Source organism: Zootoca vivipara, chromosome 6 (genome assembly GCF_963506605.1).
Source record: "Zootoca vivipara chromosome 6, rZooViv1.1, whole genome shotgun sequence".
Classification (NCBI taxonomy): domain Eukaryota; kingdom Metazoa; phylum Chordata; class Lepidosauria; order Squamata; family Lacertidae; genus Zootoca; species Zootoca vivipara.
Window position 1 is genome coordinate 89815158 of NC_083281.1, and position 17881 is coordinate 89833038.

Sequence of the window (17881 nt, forward strand, 5' to 3'; positions counted from 1 at the left end):
GAGGGTCAGTTCAAGTATATGTGGTTTTGCATATATAGGACTGTGGTTTTCAACATCGCAATATATCACCAGCTAAACTTAGCAATAGACCGATTCAGCACGTTGTCTGAAATAAGTCTGGAGCTATGTAGAGGCATTGGCTGGCTTCACTATTTCCCCCACATTGTGATTTTTGCATAGCGCGCACACACACACACACACCATGTTTTGTGATATATTGCCAGGTCAAAAACTATGGTGCCGATATTGCAGTATAGGCTTCAAAACCAGTTTTGGACGCTGTATCAATATATCGCCCACCCTAAATGTAACTCACTTGCCAGATGCTATTTTGCTGTATTTTTAGTGCTCCCTGTTTCATCTACTTCATTGCTATTATAGGCAGAAGGTTGTGCTGAATTTTATTTTATTTACACATTGAGTGTATTGCTCATGTTAGTGAGATTTATAGCAACACCTTCCTCTGAGGAAGTCAGGGTGTATGTACCGAAACAAAGACTAATTAAAAAATGGGAATATGTAGATGATTATTTTAGGAAGAAAAATATAAAAACAGAATTAGTGGTTTGCTTAGCTTAGAGGATCACAGGGGAATTACAAGGGAAATGTGATAAGAAAGAAATTTATAAAAAGATAGGTTTCAGGATAATTGTAACGCAAGAAATGAGAGAGTTTGAGAGGTAAGCGATGTATTAAAGTTTGGAAGTGGATTTTATTTATATATGAGGTTTTGATTTATGTAATAAGATTTGGGAAGAAATTGTACTGACTTTCTTTTATTGTATTGTTTTTAAAGTGAATTAATAAAGTTTATTTAAAAAAAAATCCTGGGCTTCATGGCTGCCTGGGGCTTAGAGCCCAAGCCCCTCCTCATTAAACGTGATCAGGAGGAACTAGTAGATTCTGATAACTGGTTTTGGTTTTTCTGCAGGTTTTGCTTATCCGAGCCCGGGGGCTGTACAAGAGGTTTCTGAATTCAACCGGCTACATGGGCGATCAGGAGTGGGCAATGATTAAGATGGTAGAGCAAAGAGTGTTTTTGTACCCCATGATATTTTTTTGCTCCTGGGGTCCAGGTAAGGAAAGCCTTGTTACGTGTCTAGTATGTCAATGAGAGTTACTCCCAGATAAGTAGATACAGATATATATGTGGCTTGCCCTCTCAGATAAGTTAATTTAAAGGAAATAAATAAAACGATGTTCCGTCTTACCCTTTCTCCCGATAACCCACAAAAAAAAGGCATTCTGGAAAATTAGGGGCCTCTAGAGCTTGGAAAGCACATCAGAGTGCAAGTAGATAAATAGGTACCGCTCCAGAGGGAAGGTAAACGGTGTTTCCATGCACTGCTCTGGTTCGCCAGAAGTGGCTTAGTCATGCTGGCCACATGACCTGGAAGCTGTACGCCGGCTCCCTCGGCCAGTAACGTGAGATGAACGCCGCAACCCCAGAGTCGTCCACGACTAGACCTAATGGTCAGGGGTCCCTTTACCTTTAGAGCTTGGAAGCTCCAGAAAGGTTTTTGGGGGATGTAAGTTGGATGAAAGGGGAGAGGAGCTGGAGACTGGAAAATGTCCTTTTGTGAACTTCCATGAATTAACTTGCCTGTCTAATATGCTAATGCTCTTGTACCAGTGTTATTTGACATTCTGGATCAATAATAATCTGCAGGCTTTTAAATCCCCACCAAAAAAGATAAACAAACAAAACTATTATTATTCTATACAGTGTCCGGGGGGGGGGGACACCCACTTAAAGACCCACCAAAAATTGCTCTGCTTCTGAGGCAGGGCAAGTTGTGCTAAGCACACCCACTTCAGAGCTAGATTTCTCCCTGTGTTTCCCTTTCCTTATCACTGAAATTTTGTTTAGAGAGAGCCTGAAACTCGTAAGGATTTTATGGATGCAGTTTTTCAAAATGAAAAACTTGTGATCTAAATACGAGGGGGTAGAATAGGAAAGAAGCAAGCTTATATTTGTAAACGTGAAGATGAAAAACAAAGAGGTGTGTTGGCATGTATTGTTTTTTTTAAAATGAATAAATAAGTGCGTTGGACTTTTCAGCTGAATTCTGAGCCCACAAAATCCAGGGGCATATTTAGCAACTTGGATTCCTCAGTGGCTCAGGTTAATTGATAAAGCTCTCAAATTATTGTTAAAACATCTGGCAGTGGGGAAAGGGTGTTATATGTAAAGCAGGGGTGGGTGACCTTTGTCACCTTGAGGGCCGCAGTCTCTCGTGGACAGCCTTCCAGGGGCCACTCACCATGAACACCTCCCTTGTTCTCTTATACTAGCAGTGGCGCCCACCAGAGAGGAGCCATTCCAGCTGAAAAAAAGCCCTGGTTTAAATTGTTTTAAAAGTATTGTATTTTCAGTTGTATTCTTTAAAGCAGGCTTCTTCAACCTCGGCCCTCCAGATGTTTTTGGCCTACAACTCCCATCATCCTTAGCTAGCAGGACCAGTGGTCAGGGATGATGGGAATTGTAGTCTCAAAACATCTGGAGGGCCGAGGTTGAGGAAGCCTGCTTTAAAGTTTTGAAGTTTACCACCCTGGGACTTCTTTGAGAGGATACAGGTTTAATAAGTAAAACGAATAATTGGCTGGGGAAATAAAAACACCTAGCTGTGCCTGGCTGAAGTCACTTTGGGGCTACAGCGATGCGATGCGATTTTATTGGTGGCTGTTTTTGAGTCCTCCCCTCCCCATTTTTCCAGCCTTTATCCTTGGAATCTTCAGACTGACATCTTTGGAGCACACCAGGCTGTACATGGGATTTTGTGTTTTAGAGGTAAGCATTGTGTTAATTTTCGAAGCCCTGAACAACTTAGGTCCAGAGTCCCTCAGAGATCGCCTGAACCCTCGATCACATGCAGGAGAGTCTTTGCTTGTTCCCCGAGTTGATGAGGCAAATTTGACAACAAGAAGAAGCAGAGACTTTAGTATCGTTGGCCCAAGCCTGTGGAACACTCTGCCACTAGAGATTTAGCAGGTGTTCTTTTGTGCCAGGTTTTCAATGCCTGCTGAATTTTTTTTCTTTTCCATCAGGCTTATGTAGGCAATTAATAGTGCATTTTTCCCCCCACAAGAGTTACCTGACTTCTGATTTTAACATTTTTACATGGTTTTCATTGCATGGCTTTATGTACAGTTGTTTATTTTTAAAATGAATACGGTTCTGAGAAATACAGCCCTGGAAAAAGTGCTGGTTCAAATGGGAGCTGCCCTGTGACCTCGCTGAAAACAAGGGGCTTGTCAGTGCCTGAGCAGGTGATTGTGGGAATGTTCAGGGTGGCAGGAGAGGATATATTGTTTATTAATATCCTTCCTAACCTGCGCTACCAAGTTCCTTTATCCATGCACAGCAGACAGCTGGTTGCAGGCTCGTGTGAGCCTCTATTATACAATTCAATCTGTCTCAGATTGAATTGAATGTTCCTGGTAAATTCCCTTGAATCCCTCTTAAAAAGAATAAAGATGCCACAGTCTTATTCACAGATGATAAAATAAGTTTACTCACATCAGTTCACAGTTGGATCCCTGAAGGCAGACTTAGTTACAAATATGTACATGTGGATCTACCCCATATCCTATATAATAAAGTGCAAATGTCTCTGCGTCCAGTATTCCCTGTGTCCCTGGGTTTGCGCTACTGCGCATGTGCCCCACGGACACAGGGATTGGACGCAGAGACTTGGAACGCACACTCGCGCGCGTGCTCTCCCCACCCACCACCCACCCCTCTGCCTACCGTTTCCCTCGCAGTCCTCAGAAGAATCGCGGCCTTCTCCTGGGCGCCCGTTGGCCAGCTGGGCTTAGCGGAGCGCCCCAACGAAGCGGCATATTCTAGTGCCCGTTTATTAAACGGGCTGAATGACACTAGTGGGGGAATAATCCCAGTGCTGCTGCTGGCTGAGAGCTAGCAGAGCAGTCCTAGCTAAAAGCTGGTCAAACGACAAAGGAAGTGAAAAAGAAGGAGGTGTGCTGCGTGACTTGTCCTTTTGTTACCTGGACAGGTAAGACCATGCCCACCTTCTATCACATGCAAAAGGAAGGATGCTGCAGCCAGGAGGAACAGGAAGTTTTGACTACATTTGCATCCCTCTGGGCTCTGTGACGGAAGCTGTCAATGCAAGGAAAATAAAAATAAAACGGGCAGCGTGAGCCTCAGGTCAACGCCCGCCGGCACCACTGACATGACCAGGGCTGCGGACAATGGGGCCTCTGGGCTAGCCCTGCAGGGTGGGCCCTTTGCCCCAACTGCAGCTGGGGTAATAAAGCCACATTAAAATGAATCCTAAAAACTAGGTGGCGCTGTGGTTAAACCACTGAGCCTAGGGCTTGCTGATCAGAAGGTCGGCAGTTCGAATCCCTGTGACGGGGTGAGCTCCCGTTGCTTGGTCCCAGCTCCTGCCCACCTAGCAGTTCGAAAGCACGTCAAAATGCAAGTAGATAAATAGGAACCGCTACAGCGGGAAGGTAAACGACGTTTCCATGTGCTGCTCTGGTTCGCCAGAAGCGGCTTTGTCATGCTGGCCACATGACCTGGAAGCTATACGCCGGCTCCCTCGGCCAATAATGCGAGATGAGCGTGCAACCCCAGAGTCGGTCACGACTGGACCTAATGGTCAGGGGTCCCTTTACCTTTACCTTAAAAACTAATAGCGAACTCATTCTCTACCTGCCAACTGCACTGTCCGCCTTCCGAGAGGGAGAAAAGCATCACCCAAGGTTTGCAGAAGTTCAGGAAATATGTCAGGGTGGGGGAATGCCAAAACAGCCCAGGGAAGACAGAACAGGTTTGCCCCGTCATCTCCAGCTGGGTGAGAGTACCTTTTTCAAAAATGATTTTTTTTCTAAAGACGACTCTGCGTGCAGATTGTTAGCTTCAGCCCTGTGTGAGCTGGCTACAACTTATGGCCTAGGCTTGTAGGGTCCTGCCCGCCTCCGCTCCCTCCTCTTTCCATCTTCAGGGCTCAGTGGTGGGAGGGAGCGCAGAGATAATCTCCAGCACCCTCTGCCTCCCGGGTCTCAAGTTTGGGACGGGGACGGGGGCGCTCCTGACCTGGCAAGTGTACTGAGCCTTGTTCAGGAGCTACACACTGCTGATCGACTTTTGCTTTTGGGCAGGTGGGTTGTTGTTTTTATAGAAAAAAACAGGATGGAGAAGGAAATGGAATTGTCATGCTTAACTAGGCCATTTCCAGGAGGGGAGGGGAAGGGGCTGAACGTTTTGTTGAAGGTTCTACTCGTCTTTCAAAATGGCAGTGGGGTGCTCCTTCTGAAAAGCAAATGGAGATTTTTTTTGGGGGGGGAGGTGGCTGCTCTTTGGGGCCACTCGGTTTATGGGATTTCTACCCCAGTATCTTCTCTTCAAAGAGCTCAGGTGACAATCTACACTCTTCCCCTGTGAGGTATGTCAGGCTGAGAGTCAGGATGACCAACAGGTCCAAGACAACTGGCCCAAGACAGGTCGTGGGTAGTATTCATGTTATTTCATGTCAAAGATTTATATTGGGGAGGGGCAGCGATAAGAGCACCTTGTTTCGAATGCAGAAGGTATGAAGGGCAGGGGGAAGCTGAGGCAAACAATTTCAGAGGCGGCCTTTTTGTCTGTTTAAAGATGTGGATAAGGAGAAGGAATACCTTTAAGGGAGTAAAAGAGGGTGATAGCCAAAGAAAAGCACAGTAAACAGCAGCAACAGTGAGGATAGGAGACTCCAGAGAGGCTGGAAACGGACTAAGCCTCAACATGAATGCAAAGTATTTCATGGAGTTGGACCAGTGGCTTTCAGGCAAGGGTCCCTCCCAGTCGCCCCAGACCTACCTGGAGGTGCCAGGGATTGAACCCAAGACCTTCAGCATGCAGATCAAGGGCTTTACTGCTACGTTGTGGTCCTTCCCCCAAAAGGTAAATTAAGGTGCTAGTCCTCATAGTCTTGAGAAAAAATAGAGCTGATTGAAATGGCACCGCCAGATTCTGCTGCTTCAACTGGAATTCTGCTGCTCTCCAGTTCTGCTGCAGCCACTGACCCTGCCCGTCTCCCCATCTCTCCTAGGCCCTGACGGCGTCATCCCAGGGCCTCCTGAACTGCGCCATTTCCTGCTGGACCCAGCATACGTTCCGCTGCATGAAGCGCAGGGCCTGCCAAGATGGCGAGACCCAGACGCCACTCCTGCGGTCCCAGAAGAGGTTCTACGAAAGCACACTCCCTGCCGCTGGCCGCCAGGCGGAGGCCAAGTCCGCTGCAGGCTCCACGGTGCTGTGAGCAAGGGAGCTTTTGGAGTCCCTCTAGCTGAGCACCCGAAACTCACTCCTTCCCATTCCTTTGGCACCCTCCTCGCTGCCACATATTGCCAGAGGAGGAAATGGGCAGCCCAGCCACCTTGGCCCACCAGGCTCCCCACCTGATCCCACCCATGCCCTGCCAAGTTAAGAGGCCTTATCCAGTCCAGCGCCCCGTAACCTACGAGGTGGGAGGGCACGGGCAAGAACTCTGGCATTCAGAAAAAGGACTGGGTCTACAGCCGGCACACGGAGCAAGACCGCGACTGGCCAGCGGCAATGGCACCCTCTCCCCCATGAGGCTTTTGGTGGAGCAGGAAAACTGAGGCTTCATCATGGGAGCTGGATGGTGTGTTTGACAACCATTATTTATATGGGTGAGAGGGAGGGAGCCTCTTTTAATTCTGCAACTACAGGAGATTATACCAGGACTGTGTTGGAATCTGGATGTGCGTGATAATAGGCTGCTGTGGGGCCGACTTTTCTTCCCCAGAGCTGCTTGTTTTTGTCGTTTTCTGCTCGACAGTAAAGACAAAAGGGAACATGCGGCATTTATTGTCTTGGATATTATTATTATTATTATTAGGCAGAGAAACTGTGACTGGCACAAGGGCCACCCTGTGAGCTTCGTGTGTGAGTGGGGATTTGAACCCAACTCTCTCCCAGACCTAGTCCAGCTCTCCAACTACTGCACCATCACTGACTCATACACACACCACACAATTTTGTGTGTGTGTGTGTGTGTGTACACGCTTGTACACATCGAGGGGGCCCTTTGAATACATTGCGAATTGTGCACATCTCTGCATGCTTATTTGGAAGCAAGTGCCACTCCTGCAATGGGACTCCTTCCTGGGCAAGCTTGAGCAGCCACAAGCATGTCTCTCCTCCATCATTTGCTCAGTTTTTGCCAACATGATGTCCTCCAGCCGCTTTGGACCAAAACTGCCCCCAGCCCTGCCCCACAAACTGCAGGAAGGGAATCTTGTGCTCAGGTCCTGCTAGTGAGTTTACCACATGCCTCTGTTAGGCCACTGTAAGAACAGGATGTTGGACTTGATGGGCCATTGGCCTGACTCGGCAGGACTCTTCTCACATTACGTCTGCTGTTTCACCCTGGATGAAAAGTGCAAGTGAGGGGAAGCCAAGGTTGTACACATGGTTTATTGTGCAGACCCAGTTCCTAAATGCTAGTGAAATGATACTTAGATGGCCCTCGAAGTTCTAAGTTTAGTCACCCAACAAGGACAAACTGTTTTACTACTGCCAGGTTACACAGCACGGAGTGTAACATTTGATTTCATTAAACTATTTCGGTGCATTCTTCTTAAGGCTTTCGCAACTGGGGGGGAAATGCAAATTTTATTGGAGCAAAGACAGCATTACAACTGCTCCTATTATAAGGACTATATACAGGGGAAATTTATTTCTGGGATGAGGGAACATGTGCCCCCCTTGCATATGGCTGAACTACAGTTCCCATCAGCCACTGGCACAGCATGGTCAGCAGTCCAGGGATGATGGGAATTGGGGTCCACATGCCACCAACCTCTGCTTTATTATGGATGCTTTGGAGTGCAGTCGATCCAAGGATGCCTTGAAATGTCCACAAGCATTACTCTTTGGAATCCAAAGTTTTGTCAACAGCTGGGCCGCTGCCCTGCAGATTCTCTCCAACCCGTGAGCTGGTGAATCGCCTACGCTGACTTCCAAACCATCCTAGTAGCTTCAGCAGCCTTGGCGCAATGACAGTGATAGCGGCAAGACCCAGGATTCCTAGAGGGATCACTGTTCCAAAAGTTTGTTTCACCACTTTTCTTGGGCTCCAGGTCTGTACTGGAGACCCGCCATCAATGCTTCCCCCGGGCCCCCAAAACCTGCAGTTCGGAGGGGCCCAGCCGTAGTTGCAGTGGCAGTTATTGAGGTTGTTACAAATACCTCTGTCACTGCACTTTTTCTTGGGATCACACGCTATCTTCTCCCTGGAAATGCACTTCCGGTTCTTGCAGAGTTTCCCAGAGTCACATGGAGTGCCGTCAGGCACCACTCCAAGATCCACAAAATCTGTCCCGCCGTGGTAGGCCATGCTCCAGCAGGCAGCACCAGACACCTCAGTGTGGGTCACGGAATAGTGTGGTATTGAAGGTACCTCTACGACGTTGGTACACTGAATTCTCCCGCACTTTACGTCTTGAGGCTGGCATTTCACAAAAGTACTTCCTGTCGAATCGCCGCCACAGTTGCCATACTCATTCCCCACAGTATTCAGAGACTGAAAGCAGGATGCCTTAGCCGCTCTGGCTCCATAGCCAAAGATCCTGGCACACAGGAAGTTGTGAGTCCAACACTGCTTGGCGTAACAATGGGAGCTGTGTTCGCTGCACGGCGTCCCGTCTTGCATGTACACATCATTGGGGCACCACTCAGATTTCCCACTACAGTACTCAGGAAGGTCACACTCATTGATCTGAATTCGGCAAAGGTTTCCCTCTGGAAGGAAGCTACAGTTTTTACAACATTGCCCAGAAGAGCATTGTGCATGTGGCTTCAAGGTGCAGTCAGTGTTGCAGCAAGGATCCTGCCTGCACCTCTGCAAGCTGCCACAGTCACATTCTTCCCCCTTATCCAGCAGTCCATTGCCACAACGCTTGAAAGCTATTGTTTTGGGGGGCGTGTTGGCCAGGCAGTCCAGGTGCCCATGCAGCACAAGTTCTGCATAAGTATGAATGCTGCAGTTGCTGAACTTGCTCGTTTCCGCCTGGTACGAATGCATGACACAGCTTTTGTATCCTCCACAAACACAGTTGGATTCGTCGTGTTCAAGCCCCATGTGGTGACCCAACTCATGGGAAACGGCCCTTGAAAAGAGAATTGGATTCTTCTCCAAGTAGCTCATAACCCCTGCAGAATAGCTTGGCCTGCAGATGGCATTCCTGTACGACTTCCCGAGGGTGTGGTGGAACTTCTGGTGAATGAACAGCAGGGCTGTGTCGTGCTTAACCCACTTCGCAATATTGTTCACTCTCCAGCTATTGAAAGCATTCAGAAGCAACCTGATGTCATTGGTAACCTCGAATCGGTTGCCTGTGTTCCAGATCTCCAGTCCGATCAGGACAACATGTGTGTGCACCTCGTGGAAATGCACATCAATTAAGTTAATTATGTCCAAAATGAGGTACGTCATCCTGGTTTCATTGGCACCTTCAAACTGAAACAGCTTCTGGTCCACAACAACGTACAGCTCAATGTATTTTGGGAGCCTCGGGTCAGGCTGGTGCCACTTTTCTATCTTCCGTTCTTTTGCCTGACGCTTTGCAACTGGAGCTCTCATTCCACACATTGGCAGCCTTGGTTCTTTGATCAAGTAGAGAAGGTGCTGAAAAGTTGAAGAATCGTGGAAAGGTTCTATGCCGTAATTTCTGTCTCTGATACTTAGGAATCCTGTCAAGCCAGAGCAGGTCTTAAGAACCACAAGCGAATTGGCTATGCCATCCACATGCCCTTCATGGTAGCATTCAACAGGGATGTAGGGATGACTTTCGATCCGTCTGCCCTGGGAACTGTATGTGAAGAGTGGGAGGTTTTTGACCAGGAAGTCCTCCTTCCTGGGCTTCAGCTGAATGACGTAGTCCTTTCCTGACACCTTGAGGATATAAGAAAGTTCACCCTTCTTGGCTTTCCCTCCCCAAAGCACCAACCGCCTTGGGATAATCACTTCGTACGACGTAGACTCAGGAGGAGGAAATGAGCTGGTGGGAAGGAGGAACCCCAGCAAAATAACAGGATTCATCAACTGCAGAAACAGCCATTTGTGGAGGCCACCACTGCCACGCGCCATGATTTGCTTCCACTATTTGCTATCCTTAAACAGCCTAGAGTAGAGATGAGACAGGCTGGGCTTTCTGACTTAACATCCCCACCAATCATTAATTCTCAAGGGGCTTTTAAAAGCTTGTCAGTGTGCTCAAGAAAACACAAGGCAATACCCGCCACTACCACCACCTCTCTCTTGACAGTTGACGTCATTTGGTTGTGATACGAGTTTAAAAAGGTGGTGTGCCCACTGCGGTCTGGCATTTGCAAATGGAGTTAGGGTAACTAACCAAAACACTGGCCTTCCTTAAACTTTTGACTCTTAAACGCCTCCGCAACTTCATGGCCTAGGTGCCACCATTTTCTCTTCTCAGAATCTGTTGTGGTCACCTTGCCAGGTGATACCAAGGACCAAAAGGAGGAGGGGTGGACACTAGAGAGAGGAAGATACCCAATAATTATATTCCTCTAGTCCAAGGAATTATCATTTAATCTTCTAAAGTGTACTTCCAGAGACTTATAGATGACAAAGGAGACAACAAAAAGGGAGGAGGAACCAACATGCCTGCTTCAAATGTCTTCTCCTGTGGTTTCTTCTGTGGTGGGAAATTCCATGACCAGGCTAACAGCTTCTCATGCTTTTTTGAATGTGGAACATTCCGTCGGCTGAGGCAGGTGGGCATTGGAAGAGCACGGAACAGGGTAGAGAGCAGCTGTTTGCTATTCTCAATGTGGATCGGGACCCACTTATTGCTGGAATCCTGGCCAAGAGGGCTAACCTAGGCCACATTCACACTGTGGGTTTAAAGGGGAATTGTGAAGGAAGAGTACACATGAGTAGCCGACAGGGACAGGGAGAAAGGTCAGGTGGGCTAAAGCTCAGAATGATCTCAGGCTTGCAAGAGAGGTGAAAGATAATAATAAAGGTTTCTTTGGCTATGTTCAAAGCAACAGGAAGTGTGGTAGGTCCTCTGCGGGGAGAAAACGGAGAAATTGAGTGACAGAGAGAAGGTGGAAGCTGCTCAGCACCTACTTGACCTCTGTCCAAAAGGAAATCAGTGCCTAACCTGGCGATAACACAATAAACAATGCAAGGAGGGAACTGCAGCCCAGTATAGGAGAAGAGGTGGGAAAGGTACACCTAGCTACGTTAAACAAATTCAAAGCTCCCAGGGTCTGATGAGCTGTACCCAAGGTGGTGCTGTTGTTTAGTCGTTTAGTCGTGTCCGACTCTTCGTGACCCCATGGACCAGAGCACGCCAGGCACTCCTGTCTTCCACTGCCTCCCGCAGTTTGGTCAAACTCATGTTCGTAGCTTCGAGAACACTGTCCAACCATCTCGTCCTCTGTCGTCCCCTTCTCCTAGTGCCCTCAATCTTTCCCAACATCAGAGTCTTTTCCAAGGATTCTTCTCTTCTCATGAGGTGGCCAAAGTATTGGAGCCTCAGCTTCAGGATCTGTCCTTCCAGTGAGCACGCAGGGCTGATTTCCTTCAGAATGGATAGGTTTGATCTTCTTGCAGTCCATGGGACTCTCAAGAGTCTCCTCCAGCACCATAATTCAAAAGCATCAATTCTTCGGCGATCAGGCTACTAAAGGAGTTTGAGAATGTAATCTCAGAGCCTCTGTCTATGATCTTTTGAGAATTCCTGGAGAACAGATGAAGTCCCTACAGATTGGAGGCAAGCAAATGTTGTCCCCATCTTCAAATAAGGGGGGAAAGAAGACCCAGGTAACAGGTGAGCTCGACATCAATACCAGGGAAAGGCCCTAGAACAGATAATTCAACAGTCGGTCTGTGAGCATTTAGAAAAGGATGCTGTGATTACTAAGACCCAGCGTGGGTCTCTCAAAAACAAGCCTTGCCAGACAAATCTTATTTCTTCTTTTGAGAAGAGTTATGAGCTTGGTGGATCGGGGGAATGCTGTGGACATAGTGTATCTTGATTTCAGTAAGGCTTTTGACAAAGCCCACCCATGATATTCTTGTGAGGAAGATGGTAAAATGTGGGTTGAATTAGGTAACAGGTGGATTTGTAGCTGGTTGACTGACTGAATGCTGGGTCTGGTGAGACACTTGCATGTTTGCAATGATTTCAATGACCTGCTTCCTTTTCCTGATAATGGGTCTGCCTGATGCCTTCCCGTTCCCTGTCCAGTTGCCCCTCAAAACCGTATTTGCTTGAACCCTCTGGTGGCCACAATTTAAGGAGGATATTGACAAGTGGGAATGTGTGCAGAGGAGGGCAACCAAGATGATCAAGGATCTGGAAACAGGGCCTTATGAAGAAAGGTTGAAGGAGCTGGATCTATGATTCTGTGACCATGCCTTAGTGCAATTCAACCTGTAACCACACCTAGGCAAAGCAAATCATATCCTTCCTCAACCCCTTGCACCCTTTTTCTTTTGCAATACCTTCTGTGCTGAATTGTCGATTGCAAGCTGCCTGGGGCAGAGACCTGTCCCCTTCTCCTTTGGAAAGGCATGACGTGTGCAGATGGTGCTATATGGACAATGCATGGGTCTTCTGTGGGACAGACTGATCTCATAATTCAGGCATGTCCAAAATCCGTTCCAGGGCCTAATCCGGCCCATCGTTTGGTTTAATCTGGCCCCTGTGGCAGTTCATTTACTTGGGCAAAATCCTTTATAAAAGCTCAACAACTTTGGGGCAAAATTGTAAAGAAAGCTCAACAACGTTGGGCTTTCTTTGAAAAATGTTTGGGCACCCCATCATAATTGGATTAAGGATAAGCAAAGGAGGAAAAAGTCACTGCACTGCACACTCCTTAAGAAATAATAGCCCCATTCAGCCCTTTGTTCCAACGCTTTGCAACATATATACATGCTTAATATATTGGGGCAACAGACAAAACTGTGATGGAAAGTGCATTTAGACCAGCGATGGGAGAACATATGGAAAGAACAGGTTCCCCACCTCCGATTTAGATCTGCACCCTCATAAGCCAAACTGCCAATGCCAACAAGCTCTGAATGCATTACGTGGGCAATGGGAAGCTATTCATCAAAAACTGGTGGAGTTTAGAAACAGACCTCATTATTCTACAAAATGCAGACTTTTTACTCTGCCCAATTTTGCCATGCAGAAGATGGCTGGGGGTGAGGAAGCTGGCCAATGGAGGCACTCAACTGATCTTGAGACGATACCTGCTGCTAAAATGCTAATCTGCAATTTAATTTCTAAAACTTTTTTAAAAAAACAAAAAACAACAAGAGCCAGATACTTTTAAAAGTTTTAGTAAAATTATTTATGTACACCAATGCATAATATTTACATTTATATAATACTGATGGGCGGGGGAGAGAACCGAACTGAACCATGGTACACTGAAATGGTGAAGGAAGATGATTTTGAGGGAACTTCATCCATGCTGCCAGCCAGCCTCAGAACAAACTCCCCTTTCCTGGACAAGTCCCTGCTTCTCTGAATAACAAACCAGACAAGCTCATCTGAGCTAGTTGGAACATGATGCCCCCCATAGTGAGGGGCTGCTGAGAAAATCCCAACAGGGAAAATAAACGTGGAAAACATTGCATCAGAAAAAAAGAAATCCACCTGCATTTCCAGTTCCACGAATGATTGGCAGGTGCTGTTATGAATCTGGTACCTTTGCAAACAGGGGGTTTTTTTCTGGCCAAAGGGAAAGTTGGAAGATTTTCCACACACAAATCCTCTATAGTTGCCTTCCCCAACTTGGTGCCCTCCAGATGTGTTGGACTACAACTTGCATCAGCCGCACAGCATGGCCAACTATCAAGGATGATGTAAGTTGGTTCAGAAATGGAGGTTTCCAAAAAAAGAACTACATTGGTTCCTGTTCACATTCATGGCGGCCAAACGCTGGAAGTCAGCTGCAGGAGATTTCCAAGACTCTTGGTACCACCAGATCTGGACCACTGCTTTAACGGAAAAAATTATAACAAAATGCAGCTGAACCCTGCGCAATCCGAAAGTGAAGGACAGCTTTTCTAAATCCTTTTATTGCATCATACATTAAAAGGAACACAACTGGCAGCTACCTCAGGGATTCCTTTAGATAATATGCTTATGAAGGACAATCATCTGGAATTATAACGCTGTTTTTGGAGTACCACCACTCCTTTCTCTCGCCTCATATCATTCCATTCTCTTTCTTGTTTAGATCACTTTTTCTCTTTTGCCTTTAGTATTGCTATTACTGCTTTTTGCATATTAGAAAATGAAAACTATTTTTTTTTTAAAAAAAGGATGATACAAGTTGCAGTCCAAAAAAAATGTGGAGGACGTGGTTGGGGAAGGTGGCTCTAAACACATTATCCTAGAAGCGCCGCCAGGGTGGAAAAACGGAAGGTTGCACAACTCATTTGGCAAGACTTTGTCCCCTTTTGCTTACTGCTTTCTGTCCATCCAATTCAGAAAACAGCTACTGATGCAGAGGTTTCCTTTGTATGTATGAAGCTCTGCAAGGGCTCCCCTGGTTTACTTCAAAAGTGATGGCAAATCTGTGTGAATATTCCTCTGAAGTTAACAAAATTACCCATGCCTAGGTTCTACACATGCTTAGTGGTTGCAGTACTGAGTGGGCTGTTGGTATTCTCAAGAGGAAGTCTTCCTCAGCAACCCGCTCCCCGTGGACTTGTCCATTGAAAGCAAAACCCCTATCCAGTATCTGCCTTGCCTTGTATTGTATTATGAAACACATAACTTAGAACCAAAACCAACCCAGAGATCTCAGCCACTTAACCGCCTTTAAAATAAGATATGCTGGCAGGCATAACAAGGCATTTTTTGAAAATAAACCCACTTATCTTGTTAACCAGAGTGGTGAAAACAGAGCATTCTGGGAACTGCTTATGCTAGCGGGGAGGGGTCAGCCACTGAAATTTAAGAACAGCCTCAAAGCCACACACACTTGTTTCGGCATAGCCTACTCCTTGCACATGTAAGTTGTCACAGAATTTCTGCAGAAAATGGCAAGGCAACCGCTGTTGTGAGTTCTTCACCACACCACTGCAAGCCAAGTCACTCTTAATGCCCTCCGTTGGGAGGGAAATCGAGGAACAGTGGTTCCAAAACAAAGGTGTGTGTCACATTCTTGAAGAATACGGGTGCCAATTTTCAGAGCAGAACAATACCGAAAGGGAAGATGCTGCTGTTTATTTCACTGAGAACAGGACCAGAGACATTGGCTTCTGGATAGTTTGATGTCCCCACACAGAAGTAAATTCCAGCTGGGCAGCTACTGACAAGCTGGTGGTAAAGATTCACCTCACCTGGAACTTTTGAAGAGCGTTCAAGAGCCTCTTTCCACTCCAGCATGGCTCTTCTGAGTAGACGCCTCCATCTGCATTGCAGGGCGTTGGAAAAGAGACGACTCTTTGGGCCAATTCCAATTCTATGAACCTCGCTCTGCACAGCATCAGTGAATATAATGCTTCCTGCTGTGAGCAAGACTTCAGAAGGCCCATCTTCTCTTGACATTTGGCTTGTGGGCATGTCCAGAGAAGGGCTTCTCCAATCGTTTCCTGGTGCCCAAGTCAGATCATGGTTTTGTACTTACGCCTTGCCCCAATTTATTAGATGTGAACAAGCATGGAGGGTGGCCTCTTGATGCACCTTCCTCCCAGTTTAATACTTTCCACTGGGAATTGTTGGAAAGAACTAAGAAAAAGGCTGTTACACATTGAGACAGCATCCTTGTTAGGCAAGGGTTCCAGTCCTGACTTACACAAAATTAGGGCAGAGGCAGCTAAGTGAGCAATGAGCTAAATAGCAGTAAAAGGACAAAAAATGGAGCATAGCAACTGATGAGGCAATATGGCTCAGGAAACCAAGTGTAAACAACCCCAGAAGTAAGTGAGCAATGGAAAAGTATCCACATGAAAAGCCAGCAGCTCCTAAGAAGCCTTGGAGCGGCACTTTACGCGCTAAACGGCACAAGGGATTGTACCAAAATAATTCTATAAAACCGTCATCAGTCAAGTCGTAAAACGCAAACATGTCGTAAGATAAAAAACTAGAAATATGTACAGATCTTTGTTAAATGAATTTGTTTTTTTAAAAAAAAGGAAAGGAAGAAAACCAACCTATCCAGATTAGAGGGCCGGTTTCTGTCCTTTTTTCAGCTTCAGAAGCGGGGTGGGTGGGGCAGAGGGGCAGCATGAAACTCAGAGACCCAGGGGCAGGCAGGCTGCCTCTGCAGTGACTAGAGGCTCTTGGGGTCACCCTCCACAGCCAGCTCTTCTGCCGTCAAAGCAGCTGCCTTGGAAGAAAAGTTACAAAGGACAATCATGCTGTTCGTATCCTTCAGTGCTAAGTTCAAGTAATTTACTGAGCTGAATGCAACGGGCAGAAGTAGAACAAGGCTAAGTGATACAGGCTGTTAATTATTTGATACAGGCAGCTGAAGGGAGAGAAGACAGCATCTGGTTATTGAAAAGAAGACAATCATAATTTGCCCCGACTAACAGTCATGTGTTAAACGGCACATAAAAATTATATTTATATATATATTTATATATATATTCTGAGGAACTGAGCTTTTAAAAAAATATTACAGTACCAATGATTCTCGTTATCTACATCTATACAGCATTTCTCAAGCTGCATGAAAATTTAAATGAAATAATTGTGATTTATTAATTTACATAAAAATACTTTTTTACATTTTAAAGGAGAAATCTCAAATGGTTAAAAAAAAGGAGGGGTGTTTTTGCTTTAAGAATAGGCAGTTCCAGCTACTGAGAGTCATGGGAGTTTGTCTGTTCTTCAATAACTTGTTTCACAATTTCTGCAAGTTTTAGTCGGTCCACTTTGTCTGTGAATCCTCTGCCTAAAATAGAAGACATGACCTTGGTTAGTCCCAAACTGGTGAAACGGGGGGGGGGGGGGAGAAAGAAACTATCAAATGCATTCATTAGCTTAGTTCAAATACAACATGAAACCATAGCTTGCCTCCTGGCAGCAAACCAAAATGTGAAGCAATGATTTTTTGCTGGCTTACAAACTGGCTGGTTTTAACTATGGTTTGGCACTGTGTCTGAACTGAGCAGCCCTGGTTGACCATGGTTTGCTTAGCCACCCCACTCCAGATACCAAGCTACAGAGGCACAAGGCAACAGCAGCTGCTGAGCAACTGTGATTTCTTTACCTATATGCAGGGTGACTTGTGGTTTTCTGAGTAAATGGTTAAAACAAACCATGGCTTAGCATTGTGTGCGTATGCAACCATAGGCCAGGCAAAGAATCAAGTCAGGGAGGTACCTCTTGGTCCCAAGCGGAACTTGAGGGAGGGCCCTTTTCAGCCTTTGCAACAGTTTCTGGCAAAAAAAGTTTTTGCGAACAGTTCAGTACAGCGAAAGCAGAGCCATCACTGAGCATGGACAGAGAACTGCAGCTTCCCATTATTCTTGTCATCACATTTGGATCCTGACTGACCTCCAAGGAGCTCAAGAGTGCCTACATGGATCACCCCTCTTTTATTTTCACAACTCCATGAGGCAGATTATGTCGAGTGGAGGTGATATCAAGGCCGGGTTTCTGGAGTCCAGGCTCAATATTCTACTTACTTCTCTAGCAGCGTTTGCTAACGGGCAAAATGACAGCAATTCGTTCCTTCAGTCCCTGCTGACCCTTCCTTCCCTGCTTTGTGATCTGTCAAAGATTCTGAGGTACACATCCCCCCCCCAAAAAAACCCCTATTCTGCCAATTCCAACACGGCAGCGTCTGGGTACTAAACATCTCCGACATGACACACTCTACATGCTTTCAAATTCCACA

General features: G+C 46.4%; 3 protein-coding genes across 4 annotated transcripts in view; 1 reads left to right on the forward strand and 2 right to left on the reverse strand.

The window, feature by feature from the left end:
• The window catches only part of TMEM116 (transmembrane protein 116), a 37549-nt gene extending 24101 nt beyond the window's left edge, over positions 1–13448 (forward strand). Inside the window, exons 9-11 of the mRNA XM_035117174.2 lie at positions 932–1076; positions 2718–2791; positions 6060–13448. Coding sequence (XP_034973065.2) covers positions 932–1076; positions 2718–2791; positions 6060–6269 — 429 coding nt within the window. The 3' untranslated portion in view covers positions 6270–13448. The remainder of the gene's footprint in view (positions 1–931; positions 1077–2717; positions 2792–6059) is intronic.
• LOC118085985 (disintegrin and metalloproteinase domain-containing protein 21-like) lies at positions 7902–10124 on the reverse strand. Its single transcript, XM_060276339.1, has one exon. The coding sequence runs from the start codon at positions 10122–10124 to the stop codon at positions 7902–7904; it is 2223 nt and encodes a 740-aa protein (XP_060132322.1).
• Positions 13449–14328: 880 nt separating the features above from the next.
• The window catches only part of MAPKAPK5 (MAPK activated protein kinase 5), a 28861-nt gene continuing 25308 nt past the window's right edge, over positions 14329–17881 (reverse strand). For both annotated transcript variants that reach the window (XM_035117171.2, XM_035117173.2), the window contains exon 14: positions 14329–16933. In XM_035117171.2, coding sequence (XP_034973062.1) covers positions 16839–16933 — 95 coding nt within the window. In that variant the 3' untranslated portion in view covers positions 14329–16838. The remainder of the gene's footprint in view (positions 16934–17881) is intronic.

Bases quoted from the DNA above. Each gene is read 5' to 3' on its own strand.
- LOC118085985 (XM_060276339.1), bottom strand. From the start codon at position 10,124: ATGGCGCGTGGCAGTGGTGGCCTCCACAAATGGCTGTTTCTGCAGTTG.